Here is a 16,889-nt window from a genome sequence, read left to right on the forward strand (position 1 = left end):
AGGCAAGTTCATCTTGCCTGTCCTAGTATACGAGGACCTTTTTCTGGACAAACACCAATATATTGAGATTCATAGCTGTTGACACATTATCAGAATAAGGACCTACAAGCAAAACATACCTTCCACCTTCTCCCACTCAATGCAGCGGTTAGCCAGCACCTGGAAAGCCGCCCATGCCATGGTGGCCACCTTCTGCTTTTTGGTCTGTTTCTCGTTTGAGCTGCATTCCCTCTGACCACTTAAACTACACAGGCTGTCCATGAGCTGGACCAGACCACTCCGGACCAGGCACTGCTCCTCACTCCTATAACAACATAGATGACAAATGACATTAAGAAATCTGAGGGTTTAGAGTTTACAGGTACAGAGACAAATCAAAAGGGTCTTAATTAGGGTTGGGTATCAAGAACCCAATATGACAAACTTCAACACGGCGTGAATCTCAAGGAATGCACCGTGTTCAATGTGTTGCTGTGTCCAAGCTACAATAATGCCCCAGATACAGCTACAGAAAACACTAACAATAGCAAACGTCTCACGCTCAGGTACAAAACACAGATGAGCTGACATTCACCTTTTAAGTTAAAGGTAAACTGATTTCTACAAATTATTCCAAAATATATTATTCTTAGATACGAGTCCCCAGTGACACCCATCCAGTACAGAAACTCCTTTCACTTTAGCCATGAACGGGGAGATGAGCAAGGAGAAAGTGAATGAATGTCACCAAGACAAGATTTGTGTTGAAGGGGTTGGAATCAGAACAGTGATTCAGTAAGAACCTGATTCCATAAGTAGAACTGAAACGATACCCAACCCCAGTGATAATGCAAGACGAATGATCTTGCCTGGTGTAGGGGATTGTGCAAAGCAAGCCAATACTGTTGGCACAGGCAATGGGGTAGCGAGCACATAGTGACACTACAGATGTCATGGTCTCCCCAAAGGCTTCCTGCACCTGCTCTACCATTCCACCACAGGTCAGCTCCTCAATCCTGCACAGATGGCACACAATCACAGGAAAGGAATCATTCAAACATTGTTTTACTCTGACATTTGTGTTGTTTTATATTGAAATATGATGACAAAATTGCACATGCATCACTATAACATTTATAAGTTTGTGCGTGTACTTATGTATGTGTGTAGAGTATGGTCGGATTGTTACTAGTGTTTATAATATAATAATATATTATTTAATAAGCATTTTCAAAAACAAGTTACAAAGTGCTTTAACAAGTGTAAAGAATAATAAAAAAAAAACAAGAGCATGAAAAATTAATATAAAATTAGTAAAATACAATAAAATAAAAGGGATAAAATAAAGTCAATAAGATCGGGAAAGCTCTCCTATAAAAGTATGTTTTAAGAAGGGACTTAAAAGAGTTCACTGACTCAGCCGATCTGATTTCCTCGGGCAGGCTGTTCCAGAGCCTCGGGGCCCTGACAGCAAACGCTCTGTCCCCTTTAGTTTTCAGTCGAGACTCTGGAACAGACAGCAGACCTCTGCCCGAGGATCTCAAGGTACGTGCTGGTGCGTATGGGACTAAAAGGTCAGGCCTTATAGCCCTGTCCTATTACCTTGGGCCACTTTGCAGTACCATAGTGACAGGCCCCACCAGGTGTGTGACCCCACCAACTCTGACAGCAGCAGTGAGCAACTCCCTCATATGAACAAGTGCCTGCTTCCGTGTGCTGCCACGTCTCCAACGTGTCTGCGCAGCAGACAGGAAACTGCTGCTTGATACCTACAAAAATTTCCAGTAGAAAAGATCTCAATGTCAGATCAGAATTCACCTTTTCACCATGATAATGCGTCCCTGGCAACAAACATGTCAATAAAAAAGGAGTGAGTGATGAGTAAGAGACTTACAGCCTGATCAGGTGTAGTTCCGATAAAGGCGAAGAGCTGTCCCAGCAGCACACTGTATGTTGGTTTGTCACGGCTGTCCTCTATTGCCAGAGACTGCAGCAGAGTAAATGAGCTGCTGCGATGACTAGTAGGGTGGTGTCGCCTCCTAAAGGTAGGACAACAAGTAAAGGAATAAACTCAACCCCAGTTCACTTAAGGATTCTTGAACACTAAATATATCAAGGAAATATAGACCAATACCTTTGGGGCGCATGTGTAAACTCCAAGTCCTGGTTAGCAATCATTTCCAAGTCAGAGGGTGCAGACATGCTGCGCAAGAAGACTGGCTGCTTCACCATGGGGATCACAGTCTTGGCATCTGACACTGACTTAGAGGCTGGCACAAAAAAAAATCAGAGGACTTTTGTCAGAATGAACTAACAGATAGACAACACTGACTAATGAAAATACTGACAGGCGGCAAGGAAATTAGTTTTTGACAACATGAGGAACAAATCTCTAAATCCCAACCCTGCTGCCAAACAACTTATCACTTAGCAACTAATTTGTAACATAAGAAGACACATTAGGAAGATGATATGTACCTGGACCTGGTGTGCCAGCAGGAGTGGTGGTTAGGCTTCTGCAATGTGGAGCAATGGTAACATGGAGCAGCAGCTCAGTGCGGTTCATCAGACTCTTCACCAGTGCCTTAGTTTTGGCCAGTGAGGTGCTACTTCTGAGGTGCGTGGTGTTTACCTCCTGAAAGAACTTCTCCCTGTTGATACAGATACACAATGTTACTGGAGAAACTGACCCATAACAACTGAGATGATATCATCTGTTCTAAGAATTAAAATAAATTACTTGCCTCAATGCAAGGACAACATTTTCCAAATCACTAAAATCGAGTGGGACCTCCTTCAGGGAGCAAAGTAGTTCCAGCTCCTTAATTTTGTTCTAGTACGAGAAAAACAATACATTATGAACATCAAACCAAATGGTAGTGGTACTGGTATAATCTGTAGAGTAAGGTTGTAAATTGTGTGTGTGGGGCAGGGTACCTCAAAGAAGTGGTAGTCGTGAAAGAAAGGAGCATTGTTCTCCAGCTTTCCCTGATGGGCCTCCTCTACCTCATTCTGCCACTTCTGCTCCAATTCTGCGACACTCTGAAAACAACACACAAGATAATTAGACGCAGAGTAAGACTCCCACTTTCTGTTTCTGTTCAGGCTGGTAGCCTGATTTTTTTTTTTAAGCTAAACTCAGGTCTTCCGGTCAGCCTCACTGATAACCCTATTCTCATATTTCCAGTTTGTATTTTAATATACTGCCTATGATGAAAATCTCTCCAATTTGTTGTCATATCAGCAGGATCCTGGTGATAAGAGATTTAATAAGGTAGTGTAAATATGCCCACTACAGCAACTTCCAGGCAAATAAATATAGCTTTGCACATGCAATACCGTACAAAAGTAATTCTCCATCAATCCTATTCCGTGCAGCCAACAGGAAGTACTTTATTAAACTATCTAACCTGGAACTTTCTTGAATAAGCTAATTAAAAAACAGGAAAAAAATGACAAACAAGCGTAGTGTGCACAGTGTGTCTTATTAGTTTTTAAAAAGCTTACTGTGTAATAGAAGCTCACCTGCAGCTGTCGCTCCATAGCATTGATCTTCTTGAATGTCTCTGCCATGATCTTACAGACTAGGTCATACTCCTCCGCATGGTCCTCACGGTACTGGTAGTTGACAAGTGACTGAAGGGCATCCACCAGGCTTAGATGTTTTATGACACATGATACTATAACCTCCTCCATAACATCTGGCCTGATCACCTCCCTTAGAGGAAAAAAAAATGGTTGAGCAGAAATGTTACTCTGTCGACGAGAAAACAAAACCATCTAACTTTATCAAGGGCATGCATTGACATGACTATATCACATCCCTCAGCCAATAAACACAGAAACTAACCAACTATGGATTCTATGAAAAGGATGACCTGCAATATGGAAAGGAAAATAAATATCTTGATAACAGCCATCGGAACTAAATCATAAATTCACTGTATGAGGCTGTATATGCTGGAAGACAAGATTTTAAAGCAGGATGTGTCAGTTAAATCAATATCACAAGGACTTCAAAGGACATTCTGATCCTCTGTGGACCAGTCTACAAAAATATTTATATCTTGTTACATAATTCATTTTCAAAACTGTTCTCCTGGCTCTTTACAACTACACAGTCTTGTGTGCTTCTTCACCTCTTTTTAGTCTTAAGCAATGTTTGTATGTTTCTCTTTCTGTGTACAAGGATGTCACATGCATGCCCTCCTGTACTGTGACGGCACGACCCTCTTACTTTATGCTAGGACGGAATTGTGGTCGAGCCCTTCCAGACACCTCTCGTAGCCTACCCATGATGCCTGGAGGGAGGCGGATACGAGGCAAGTCAAAGTAGGTCCCTGGCATGAGGCCTGGGGGTGGGATTAGCACATCAGACGGGTAGGTGAACTCCCGGTCCTCCTCAATAGTGAGTGGAAGAGGTGAAGGGCTGGGCGTGAGGGCAGGAGAGATTGCTCCATTTGATTCCACCTGCCACTGACACCTAAAGATATAAACAAAGCTTATCACCAGTCTGTCATCTTGGCAGCCAGCAGTTTTGGTACATACCACTCAGGAATGTGTAGATATTCTTACACTGTGCTATATTTAATCACATAAGCAATATCACTGGGAGACATTTTGTGATATTTTCGTTCAGCTGTGTCACCTTTGCAGCAGCTTTGAGCAGAGCAAATCATGGCAAGCTTCCTCCTCTCTTGTCACCTCTGGCCCGTTATAAAGAATGCGGAGCATTGAGCAGGCCAGCACGGACAGACCCAGTGCAAGGTCTGCCAGGAAGGGCAGGCCTCCAGAGACATCCTCCGATGACTCCTGAAAACAAAATAAAACAGCATCTTTAGATTCAGCTGTTGCACTTCATGTTCCACACTGCCTGTTTTACACAAGGGTACAATACATATGGGACATGCCAGTGCTTCCACAGTTTACCTGCGCTCTGACAGTGCAGGAGAACCCCCACATAGCTTTATCAGGGGTGTTGTGTTCACGTCCACTCCTCATCTCAAAGGAAAATGTCACAGTGTCTCCTTCAACCTAAAAAAAAAAGTACACAGAAAAAAATGTAGCTCTTTCAGATTGTATGTGCACTATAGATTCACTGTGTATATGCGTGGAAAAACCCCAGCTTATTTCACCTTGACAAGGTCTTTGGGCCATCCTGTCCCCAAAACACTGCGGCTGCCATATCCCAGAGTGTTCCCTCCATACTCTGTTACTTTACGACTGTTGGTGTTGGGACCAGCATAGATAACCAACTAAAATTTTAGAGAATACATTGAGTGTAAAATATCCCCAACCAGCGCTTTGCTATGAGAAATTGCACACAAAGCATGTAAGAGCTACAAAGAATGAAGGACTTTGTGCCTACAGTTAGTGTATTGTAAGAGTGAATACCTTGTCATAGTCATACTGTGAGGAGCAGCGAGAATCAAAGCGAAGGTACAGGCAGCGAGCTCCTGGGATGTGTACTGTCTCCTTGAACTTGTAATTGTCCCTCACAGGGTGCACCGTCTCTACGGTCTTCCCAGCAGCCCATGGGGCAGGGATCTTCAATCCAGTCAGGAAACCGGGCTCCTCCCGTTCGTCAAGAATTCTAATATGAAGGATGCAAAAGAATTACTTCTTTTAGAAAACTCAGCTTATGATAGACAAAACAGCTGGTACTTAAGTTACCATATGCTCTGGTATAATCATGATGAAAGAAGATTTTCCTCATTAAAATCCTAAATTATGCTGCAAAGTGATCCATTATTTAATCAGATTGATTAATTGCTAATTCATTTTTAACATTCTTATGGTGGCCCTTTAGTAATCTTACTTGTCATCAGCAGCACATGCCTTCGCCCCCTGCCCTAAAGAACCACCCATAGGTGGAGGCTCTTCAGTGAAAAGTGGAGACTGAGTCTTTAGTAACAGGGCAGTCTAGAAAACAGAGAGTGAAAATAAATACTTAAATGATGACTGCTTTTTCTAATTAAGGAAAAACTTTTTATTTAATGCAAGAATTGCCTTTTGGACTGGCAAGGCTCCAACCTGACTGGTGTAGAGGACCAGCTGCACCAACTGAGGCATGAGGGCGTCAGCTAGAGTGAGGGTCTGCAGGTTGGGGTGCATCAGAGAGGTGAGCAACACTGGCAGCAGGTGCCCAAGCATGGTGGCCTTGGTTACCTGTTCCAGGCCTTTCAACCTGAACCAACAAGAAGAGAGAAGGTGGGAATTTAACATTAAGGAGATGGATGCTAGGCAGAAAAAGAACACAAGAAATGGGCACATTTGAAAAGTTAAAACAAATCCACAGTGATTTCAAAAATCTGCGTCCATAAATGATTTCTCATGCACTCTTTCATTTAAGAAAAAATAAATAAATAAATAAATAAAAAGGAGGTTACGGCATTACTCAGGTTTAGCTAAATCTTGTTTCATGGTGAAATAGAGCATTAGAGCCAAAAATATAAAAATATATAATTAAATGTTTACCTGGTTTCTCTGTCAGGGATGTCACTGTTAATGAGAGCTGTGGTCACCTGCTGCAGGGTCTCCAGCACTTCATCACACCCCACCAGGATCTTGGTTGCTAGGGCCAGGATACTGGTTTGCAGCTCCTGAGGACCACACATAGCATAGGCCCACACTTACGTAACCACTGCTTTCAAGAGTTTTAATGATCATGTCTCTTTCATACAATATGGAAAGTCTACACACATCATGTCCTTACTTTTGTGTCAACAAAAAACTCTCCATATATTAACACATTCTGAGCTGTTGGTTTAAAGATCAGACTGTTCATCATTTTATCAGTAAACATGATTAGTGATATTTAAAACCAACACATCCTTAATTAACATACCACTCTTAACTGATATCATTAAAACTGCAATGAGCACAAATTAACTATGCGAATGTAAATTACATTCCCATTGCTCCATTTGGGGTCGTTAGTCTCTCAATGACAAGACACAAAAACAGACTCCACGTGCACAGAGGTAGGGGTAACTAAAGGGGATGTTTACCTGTACCTTCATTGTTTCCCCTTGTAGGGAGCTGTCACTGTCGTCGTTATCATCCGGACGGATAAGAACAGTGTTACTGAGGAGGTGGTTCTGAACAGCCATGAGGTAGCGGAGACTAGGTGAGACGACCTACAGAGAGGGAAAACCATCTTAAGTTTATAAAAGTGCAATATCACAAAACATGTGATCTTAGTCAGCACAGATGGCATTTTGTGGTGCTGAAATGATATTCATACTGGCACAGTGGAGAGCAACTTCTGGAAATCGTCTCGAGCGACAGTTTGACATTTGGTAATGAGGAGGCAGGATTCACGGACTACAGTCTTAAGGATGCAGTGCAGCAGCTCATCACTCAATCTGTAAAAGAGACAAATTTCTATTACTTTAAAGAAATGAATACCTACAGAGAGCTAACCTAAATATTTCAGCATGACATTGTTGTGTGCTCGAAATCAAAGGCTATGGGGAATGATGTTGCACATTATAGTTAAAGGATAGCCACTTACCTGTAGTGGTCATCTTCTTCACTCCCAAATCTATTTTTCTGAAGTTGGTCTGCCAAGTTGGTAAGGATAACATCACGAAGCTGAGACAGGCCACTGTTCCTTTCACCTGGGTGTCACGCACAAATACACTCAATATTAGACATATTCACCCAAAACAGTTTCAGTGCAAGTAATATTAAAAGTAGATATTTTTCATAGTCACCTTCAGTTAAAACCAGTTTCAGCAGTTTGTTGAGTTCAGCCTCACCCTGATACAATGTATTCAGGCCTGAGCTACAGAGACAGAGAGGAAGTAAACAAAGAAGTTCCATTTAAATATCATAATTCACATAGATTATAAAAAAACACCACTTTATCTGTTAGTTCAGTTTTATATATGACTTACCTGATGGCCAGGCACACCTCTCTCTGAATTTCTGCTCCTATCTGATCCACTGGAGCCATGAGTAGCTGCCACAGGAGCAGGCCTGAACGACGCACACTCTCCCTATTCTGCTCCGACTGAGGATTAAAAAACCTAAACACCACCTGGAACAGACAGACAAAAAAACAAATTGAACTCGAGTCATTTTCTGCAAAACTGTCCCACAGCTGTACCTCAAACTGACCTGGAACACCACCAAGATGCAGCGGATGATGCAGGTATCTCCATTGACCATGGCCTTCTCCATAATGTCACAGATGCTGCTGAAGTGACGGGCCTCAATAGGATGTTGTTTACCCAGTAGGGCCCCCAGGGGCAGGCTGTTGCTGCTGGCCGCCAGCAGGTTGAGCTGGTGGATGCACATAGCACCTACATGATGAAGCAGCTGGTTGATCACCTCGCCAGTGGCCACAGTTTCCTCTGTGAAAGGACAAGTTTTGAAGATCTTCAAATTTCTCACTTGACAGAACAAATCTGGTGGTTTCAGTGTAATTTTTATCTACCTTTGGGTTCTTTGATGACATGGCTGACACCGAGCCTATGGCACACATGATGAAAGGCTTGGTTCCCAGGATTGCACCACTGATCTATGTAATCACTGGAGCAGGTCCAGATCAAGTTGTTCAGTGCATCATAACATGCTCCTATGACGCAAAAGATTACATAAAATCCCTGTCACTTAAATAGGCAATGCATTGACACATGACAGTAGAATGTGACGTAAGTTGAGCTCACCTAGCCCTGCCACCTGGGCCCCCCTTCCTAGAGAACTGCCAGGAGCATCAATGAGGTCTGCGCGGCTGCTGAACTGACCGTCAGCCAGGTTAAAAACCAGGCTGGAGGCCAAAACTGTCCAAAAACAAAAAGTTAAGTGAATAAACTAATCACTGACAACAGTTTCTACAATTAAAAAACATTTTATTACATTTTAATTACAAATTGTGTGCTTGAGCTTGTTACCTGAGCTTATAAATGTCTATATTCAAACATAATGTGTTAATTCTAACTCTATAACTCAACTTGGAGTTGTATTCAGACTATAATTAGGAACTTTATTATCCACTAGAGTTTAACATGATTTCTTCTTGACTTTTTAAAGTCTTTGTTTTGTATCTTTACATCAAAATTACATTTGGTCACATTATCTCTAGCTTTTTGATAAAAATCACAGAACAGTGTCTGTGTGTGCTCTTACTTTTGAGAGAGGATAGGCTGCTGGTACCTCCAAATAGGGAGCGTGTTGCAGAGCTCCCCGATACACCGGGAGGCGAGACCAGCATCACTAGATAGGTGCCACACACATACATCGGAGTCTTTCTCAGGGTCTTTAGAGGGAGTCCACAGCTAGTGTTGACAGCTATAAAAGAGTTCAACAAAGAAGTGTCACCAGAAAATATTCCTATAATAATATGATCCACATGAATTGAACATTAAAGTATGTTTGATTGTTGGATGACTTTGCTCATGAATTACCAGACTGTTCCTCTTTGACAGTGTTGGTGATTGCAGAGCCTGTTAGAGCAGCCAATGTGGCAGAATGGGAGGCCCGGAAGCGTGACATTCGACTCAAGAGAAGCTCATTCAAGCACTTTGAAGACTCGCCTTCCTTGCGAGTAAGAATAACCCTCTCCTGCAAGATGTCTGCAACGCACAACCCTGTCTGTGTCTGCACCATGGACAAGAGGGAGAGAAAACATTAAAGATGGACCACGGACTAAACAAACTGAATAAAAGCTGAAACTGTATATAGCACTGTATATAGTACTCACAGCAAGGTGAAAGACATCCATGAAGACAGAGTGGCCTTTTTGTGTCTTCTCATTCAGACTGGCAGGGGACCAGATCCAGTACAGGTAGGTTCCATCTGAGCAGAGGTGCAACGTGGTCATGCTGCTGCCCACAGGGAAGTGATGTGCTGGCATGGGCACAATCTGGCACACCTGAAAATGGCACAGTGAACATTAGCCTTGGCTTTGGCTATGCTTGTTATTTCAACAGGATTTTTAAGAGCTCGTTGGATTTTAATGGCCACAAATAGATTGAACATAGCTTTTATATAGCCCGTCTTTGTACGAGATGAATGCAAGGCTCAGGTTGATAATAATATGCAATAAGACTAATTTACTGACTGAGTCAACATCAAATTCAAAATAGTGGAATGAAGGTATACAGTACCTGGAGGGTGAAGGGGTCAATGACCTGGAACAGGTGATGAGGCTTGGCATCAAAGGAAGAGGGCCGGTGGAGGAGGCGACCACTGCTGAAAACCACCCAGCCAGGCTCCAACTCTTCATTTCGACAGTACACAAAACCCCTGCAAAAACACAAACACAGTGCCTTTATTTCTGTGTTCTGAATTGTGCTCCATTCGAATACTTAATTTTTCTGATTTAAGGTTGATTTTTTTGTCGGGGACCCATTAGCCAATGCTAGGAATTGTGGCAATTCCACTAGGTAATTGCAGCTGTGTGGTTCCAACTGAGTCTCTCTACTTACAGAAATGTTTGTTTTCCAAGTTGTTATTCCTTAGAAAGAATTGAGAAAACAGATTATTCTAGCTTAAAAAGTAGCAAACTCACAGGCCTCTGGCGCATGTATCTTTTCGGCAAGTTGAAAAAAAAAAAAATCACCTCTTCAGCTCTTTGAATTCAAAAAACACATTGTGGAAAGAAGCTGCCATCTGCTTTGAAATTGGATAATTTGCTTCCACAGCATGAAATTAAGATGCAAAGCACACGACACCCTTATTGTTACAAATCAACCAAATCAATCTAAGACAGTTGGTGAGGATGCGACTGTGTACTGCAGATAGTTGAATGAAAGACAGACAGGAAATGACTTGGAGCCATTGTTACCTTAAGGTGCAGTGATAAGGGATATTTTTAGTGTTTCTCTCTTTCTCTCTTGCTGCTCTTTGAATGCTGCGAATACGGCAGGTTGAAAGGAATGACACATTACCTAAGTGTCCCATGTAAACCAGAGCCCAGCTTGCTGAGTCCTCTCCCAGAGGAGTTAGTGGTATACAGATAAAGCCCGTCTGTGGCTAGACAGCGCCCCAGGTCAGTGTCTGAAAGGCACATGGACAAAAAGAATTCAATATAAGGTTAATGACAGACAGATGACAGATAATCAGAATGAAAAGTGGGAGGTGTCCTAACAGGGGAGTGGACCAAGTGGAGAATTAGGATGTTAAACAATATCTTGGCATCGGTTTGCTTTGCTTCATTTGTCATTATGTAGGACTGTGATGCCGCCAGAGATCTGGCTCAGGTTAACTAAAATGTGACTATGCCAACCTTGTCTATGGATATATGCCCTGATCAGCTTCCATCACTCTACAGGGTCAGCTGATAGATTGCGCCTTTGAAAGCAGGGCAGTACTATGATGGAAAATTTGACACGAGGACAGTCCTCTAGCCAGAAAACTAGATATGTACAGACTTCTACAGAGATGTATTGTTCATATTTTTTGGGTTTTACAAATGTAGAGGCAGATCACACAAACGTTCTTAGAAGGATTTTTTTACCTTTACTCTCTGCTCCTCCAGCAGAGTTATCAGGTGTGGGCAGCATGTCCTCAAAACCCCAGGACACACTGTGTTTGCCCCCCAGGAGGCAGGATGGAGAGCCTGGGCCTCCTTCTAGGAGCAAAAGTCTGAAAAAGGAGAGATTAAAAGTGGTTACACAATGGGGAAAGTCACTAATAACTGTCTTTCAGGAGAACTGAAGTAGTGTCCTCACCTGTACAGCACATCTGACACAGGGAGCTGGCCCAGATCACTTTGTTTCTGCAGCAGGTGAACTGTGTGGATGAAGGTCTTCAGAGATCCCCTGGAGAACAGTTTGGCAGATTAGTCAGGAGGCCTCAGCATGAAACACATGTGAAAGCTCAATGTTAAGCAGTTCTGGAATTGTAAGTAGAATAATACTTGGAGAGGATCCGATGTAATGTGCTGGGTATTAAAATGTAATGTTTTTGTTAATCTGAATAAAAAGAGTCTTTTCCACTTGAATGCAGCAGAGAGACTATTTCACACTGCGACTCTCTGCAGGGTTAATGAGCAAACTCCAGGGCCGTTACTTCATCCAAGACTGAACTATTAATTGAACACATTCAAGCAATTCTATATTCGGGGAGCTGATCAATGCTAGACAAGGTTTACTGGAGTGTTATTGTGGTATTATCTGATGCAAAAGAAGCAAGGTTTTTAACTGCAGCTTCGGAAAACAAACTATAACAAAAGGATTGATAACATGATAATATTGATTACTATTGATTGATACTATATTTTTACAGTCAAACACCTCACATGCCACTAAATCTTTGTCAAAAAAACAAAAACAAACAACTTTTGACTTGTGTATCACCAGCATGTCACTTTGTTTGTTTGATTCGGTGCATGTTCAACACAGATGAGTCACGTGTCTGTGTCCCCTTCACTACCTCACTATGTAAACAACAACTTTTAACAACTGACATCAGAGCACATGGCTTTGCAGTCTTTTTGCTTACTTATCCCTCTCACATAGAGAATTTACTATCCCATCAGAGGTGAGAGGGAGTAAAGCTGATAGCTCTTTAATTTGCTCCCACTGTCGGTGAATAGGAACCAGGGCTGGATGGTTCCCCACAACAAAGAGCTCTCAGCCTCAACAGAGGCTGAACAAAGAGTGGAGAGTTCTGGTTTTGACAAGTCAAGATCAGTTGTCACCAGCAGATGCCATAGTTTGGGTACAAAGGGGGAAAAAAAGAAGCACATTCTGTTCTTCTGCAGGCTAAGTGACAAATGCAAAAAATATCAAACCAATTTTTTTAATTTAACTTTTTTTGTTATTGATGGGTTTCTTTTGCATGTGAGCAAAGAACAAAGCAAATATTTGTTTAAAAAAAACAATCAGCACCACCCCTTCCTATACGCATGTAACACACTGGCCATGTCTCTCCCAAGGGCTTTCCGCTGCAGCCCCATGGATTTCACAAACTTTAGAATAAAGCTAAAGCAGGAGGCAAACAATTCAGCTGTATTAGTGTCACTTTCAAACAGTGCTAGTAGGTCATGCAAACAGAGCACAGTTTAGACTTGTGTCTTGGTTGTGAGCACAAGTTTGAGGTCATAACATCAGAGCACTCCATTGACACAGAGCTGACAGAGAGCACGAAGTCTGTTTATTCCCACACGTTTCAGGACATATAAGAAATATCAATCCCCAAATGTTGAGGTATTCTTTTATCTAATGATGCAAACATCGAAGCAAGAAAGCAAGACTGCTACAGTGTGTTTTGGGTGGTTTTGAGCATTGAATCAGGCATGAACATTCATGTAACATGCACACTGATAAGAGAGAAGTGAGAAAGTAATCAGTTGGTCAGTTATGTGCGTATTTCAGATTTGACAGTCAGAAATAACAGACCTGCTTGTGAGTAGAGTTACCAATTAAGTAATAACCCTTTACTGAATATTGTTGGTCCAATACACTATCTACAAGAGCGAACAGAGGGATCCTAAGAATTGTGACGGTGGAACAGCAAGGGGAGAATGCATGGCCTCACCTGGCACAGGCGAGTGCCACAAGTGCTGCAGCAGCGTTTTCCCTCTGTCTGTGTGTGTAGAGGATCTGCGTCTGAGCCTGCCCCTGCTGTTGGCCTGACTCCTGGGCACCATCTTCCAGCCAGGAGCAGAGCAGCCCCTCCAGGCCATTGAGGCAGTCAGCGGGCTCTTTGCTGAGGCTGAGTGGCTGGCAGTCCCGGAGGCAGGCTAGCAGTACCTCTGCTGTGACACCGCAGAGAGCTGGGTCACTGCGAGTCTGAGACTGCAAAAGGGGGAAGACGAGCAGCAGACCGACACGGGAGGTGAAGGGCGCCTGCTCTGGTTGCTGGAGCAGACCTTGTCTTTTGAGCAAGGCCAAGGTCTCCTCATCAGCCCCTCCAGTTCCCTCTCGCTCCTGCTGCTCCTCCAGGGCCAGCTGCCGCTGCGCCCCCCACAGGCCACGCAGAGCATTTAGACGGTACTCCAGCAGGCGTGCATATGCGTTGCTCTGATTCCCACAGACAGCACGTAGACGCTCTGCAAGCTCCACCGGGTTCTTCGTCTCAAATGTTAAAATCTGGAGGAAAGGGTAGATAGCAAGGAAGAATAGAAGGAAATAAGGCAAAAGTTTACATTAATAGCAGTCCCCACTGTGACACTTGGTCTGCAGCTTTTAGAAAAGAATAAACTTTAGAGATGGCAGGCAAGACAACATTTTTTAAGTCAGGGGGGATACTTTTTCAGAAATATTAATTCAAATATGACTTGATTTGAATTTTGGCTTGTGAAAAACACAACGTGTTCTACTTTACCTGAGAATAATTTAGCAGAACATTTGGCTTTATCACGTAGGCAGCATTTCAGATATTGATTACACTCTGTGGCGCACGAATCATGGACTAGAAAAAAATCCATTATACCATTTAGCAGGCACAATCCGTATTGATTCAGTTTCAGAAATGCTACTAATGTTACAGTAACACTCTTTAACTGGATGCTAGGCATTCTCCACCTTGCTCTGCAAATCACTGCTGCAAGTGGATAAAAATAGTCCGCATCACAACACACCTACGAAAACAACACAGAATGACCCAGTCACTGTTAAAGCTGGACACAGACAAGACCAGAAATGTAGAGAATCCAAACATAACTGAGAATAAAAAGACAAACCTATGATTTGGTATGAGCTACCACCTACATACATAAGTGGATGACATCAAGAAGACATGTTTACTCTATTTGTATTTCAGCTCTGCTTTACAAATGTGAAAATGCCCAGATTTTCCAACACAATATTAAACATAGTACTTTAATTAAATGACAATCTAATGAGTCTCACCCACAGTCTCACCCACATACAGCACGTTGCCATTTTTGTTTAGGCTAAATTATCCTAGGCATCCTGGGGATAATGTAACCATTCTTTGTATTTAATACAGTAGGCCCCAAAGTCATGGCATGTACAGGAGTTGAAAAATGTGATGACATAAAATGTCCATAGTGATAACAACTTTGTGTACCTTGTTGTAGGTCACCATGATTGTCATTGTTAGAATACTTACAAGGGAATGCTGCCAGCAAAGATTACACCAATGTAAGTACAGTAGAAAACTGCCCTGCTGCTTAACTAAACAGTGATACAATTAGCAACATCTTGTGCATTTTCCCAGGTGAAAAGTCCAGCTGTCACTTATCATGCCTTCAAAAGCACATCCACATAGTTTCTTCTTGAGCAGCTTAAACAAAAAGCATAAGTTCAGAAGCTGTGTTACTGCATGTCCATTCTGCTGAGCTTAACAAAATGAAAAAAGAAGAGTGAGGGGTCAAATTCAAACCTGCCCATTCACGTTCATTAATTAACCAGTAGTTTGTCATCTGTCAGACCTGCTGATTGAACATATGGACTAATATTAGCAAAAATAAATGGCATGTGGCTGATTGCAGAATAGTTAAAGAGCGATCCAAACAGCCCTGCTGTTATGCAGCTGTTGTGTTTCTAACACTAGTGGTAATATTATAATAGATCATAGCTTATTACGGTATGAATACTAGTACTGAATATAATGTTGAACTGAAGAAAGAGAATGATTTTGATCATTTTTAGCACCAGCAAAAGATTTTGGTCAGTAGGTTAGAAGTTAGGACAAAAGAGGTTATGCTGTAGTAATACAACCAGCTTAATTTGTACAGTTGAATGCACGCAGCTGTACATTGTACAAATTAAATCAAGCAGGCAGTGTCTGTTGATGAGCACAAAAGCCTTACACCAATCTGTGCATACTCCCTGTGTAAAAAACATTTCCCACTATGAAGTGTGGAACTGTGCCAACAAGCCACTTCTCCCATCATACAGCTATGAGCACACTGTTAGACCATACTCTACAACAAACCCAGTGAAAGTTTATTTACTTAGCTTGCTATATTATGTTGACCAAATAAAATCTTTTCATAGTAAATCACCTTTAAAAAGACATTTGTTCACCTAAACCAGGAATTTGCAAGCATACACAAGTGACATAAACATCATCAAGTGGAGAGCCTGAATTGGGAATGGCTGCTTGCAGAAATGGCAAAAATTAGATAATGGTACTAGGCATAGTATGGCTAACATACAGTATCGTTAATGTTAGAGTTTTTCCATCACTTTCAAATGTTTTTCCATCACTAATGTTTATCATTCTCTACCACCGACCAGACAATAGCTCATGGACATGTGACATGAGTACTGCGGCAAATGTACTCTACAGACTACGAGTTCTAGCTTTATGACATGGTAGAGTACCGAAATATCGAGGACGCAACATTGTTTAGGTCGAAGTTTCCATCTGCATCACTGTAAAGTTTCCTCCATCTACCAACAAAGGCACGTCCGGTTTAGATTTTGCCTTCAAAATAAAAGCCTACATTCAAGGAAAAAAACATGTTACGGTACATTAACCGCTGAAATTATTTCCTGCCTTGCACAAGGTACAAAACTCTTTTTATATTGGTGCATAAATGTAACAGTAGAATAAATGTAGCAAATTGTACACAAAAACCCACCGAGTCATGCACAATGTATGACATAACATAGCTTCTTTGTTGTTTAAATCTCATACTGTTGAGTATGCGACACTTGACATCGATCACAAAACACTTGAGATTAAGTGCTGTATGAAGTGGTGTTGCTGCAGCTCCACTAATTTACTCCAATACCTCAAGAGCTATGTCATCTTCAGTTATCAAAAGTCTGTGGATTATCAGCTACAAAAGCCTAGATGTTGAGAGTAATGATCTCCACACGGCCATTTATGGATCCAAAGAAATGTTTACCGTTTGGTGCAGTTTGAGAAGTTGGCCCCCGCATAGGAAAGCTGCTGCACTGGTGCTACTAATAAAGTTGAAGCTGTGCAACTTGACACCTGAGGTTCAGAGGTGACACGAGGTATGCGCCATCTAATAT

At 42.1% G+C, this 16,889-nt stretch overlaps 1 protein-coding gene across 3 annotated transcripts in view; it reads right to left on the reverse strand.

Annotated features, from left to right (window-relative positions):
- The window catches only part of LOC119891272 (probable E3 ubiquitin-protein ligase HECTD4), a 41,889-nt gene that overhangs the window by 23,944 nt on the left and 1,056 nt on the right, over nucleotides 1-16,889 (reverse strand). The window contains exons 2-34 of one of the 3 annotated variants that reach the window (XM_038702736.1): nucleotides 13,471-14,024; nucleotides 11,661-11,750; nucleotides 11,447-11,574; nucleotides 10,878-10,986; nucleotides 10,095-10,233; nucleotides 9,689-9,859; nucleotides 9,393-9,585; nucleotides 9,115-9,276; nucleotides 8,655-8,768; nucleotides 8,423-8,563; nucleotides 8,104-8,339; nucleotides 7,881-8,023; nucleotides 7,698-7,768; nucleotides 7,496-7,601; nucleotides 7,226-7,346; nucleotides 6,996-7,118; nucleotides 6,457-6,581; nucleotides 5,989-6,166; nucleotides 5,798-5,901; nucleotides 5,374-5,572; nucleotides 5,115-5,234; nucleotides 4,909-5,013; nucleotides 4,628-4,791; nucleotides 4,217-4,462; nucleotides 3,505-3,697; nucleotides 2,917-3,021; nucleotides 2,724-2,812; nucleotides 2,458-2,630; nucleotides 2,114-2,249; nucleotides 1,874-2,018; nucleotides 1,582-1,748; nucleotides 849-995; nucleotides 120-304 (exon numbers count right to left, since the gene is read on the reverse strand). In XM_038702736.1, the coding sequence (XP_038558664.1) occupies nucleotides 120-304; nucleotides 849-995; nucleotides 1,582-1,748; nucleotides 1,874-2,018; nucleotides 2,114-2,249; nucleotides 2,458-2,630; nucleotides 2,724-2,812; nucleotides 2,917-3,021; nucleotides 3,505-3,697; nucleotides 4,217-4,462; nucleotides 4,628-4,791; nucleotides 4,909-5,013; nucleotides 5,115-5,234; nucleotides 5,374-5,572; nucleotides 5,798-5,901; nucleotides 5,989-6,166; nucleotides 6,457-6,581; nucleotides 6,996-7,118; nucleotides 7,226-7,346; nucleotides 7,496-7,601; nucleotides 7,698-7,768; nucleotides 7,881-8,023; nucleotides 8,104-8,339; nucleotides 8,423-8,563; nucleotides 8,655-8,768; nucleotides 9,115-9,276; nucleotides 9,393-9,585; nucleotides 9,689-9,859; nucleotides 10,095-10,233; nucleotides 10,878-10,986; nucleotides 11,447-11,574; nucleotides 11,661-11,750; nucleotides 13,471-14,024 (5,182 nt within the window). Of the gene's footprint in view, nucleotides 1-119; nucleotides 305-848; nucleotides 996-1,581; nucleotides 1,749-1,873; nucleotides 2,019-2,113; nucleotides 2,250-2,457; nucleotides 2,631-2,723; nucleotides 2,813-2,916; nucleotides 3,022-3,504; nucleotides 3,698-4,216; nucleotides 4,463-4,627; nucleotides 4,792-4,908; nucleotides 5,014-5,114; nucleotides 5,235-5,373; nucleotides 5,573-5,797; nucleotides 5,902-5,988; nucleotides 6,167-6,456; nucleotides 6,582-6,989; nucleotides 7,119-7,225; nucleotides 7,347-7,495; nucleotides 7,602-7,697; nucleotides 7,769-7,880; nucleotides 8,024-8,103; nucleotides 8,340-8,422; nucleotides 8,564-8,654; nucleotides 8,769-9,114; nucleotides 9,277-9,392; nucleotides 9,586-9,688; nucleotides 9,860-10,094; nucleotides 10,234-10,877; nucleotides 10,987-11,446; nucleotides 11,575-11,660; nucleotides 11,751-13,470; nucleotides 14,025-16,889 lie in introns of all 3 variants that reach the window. The other 2 variants (XM_038702738.1, XM_038702735.1) reach the window with 2 other exon arrangements.

This window comes from Micropterus salmoides, unplaced genomic scaffold (genome assembly GCF_014851395.1).
Source record: "Micropterus salmoides isolate LMB-PRFRI ecotype aquatic unplaced genomic scaffold, ASM1485139v1 Ms_hic_scaffold_7, whole genome shotgun sequence".
NCBI lineage: Eukaryota > Metazoa > Chordata > Actinopteri > Centrarchiformes > Centrarchidae > Micropterus > Micropterus salmoides.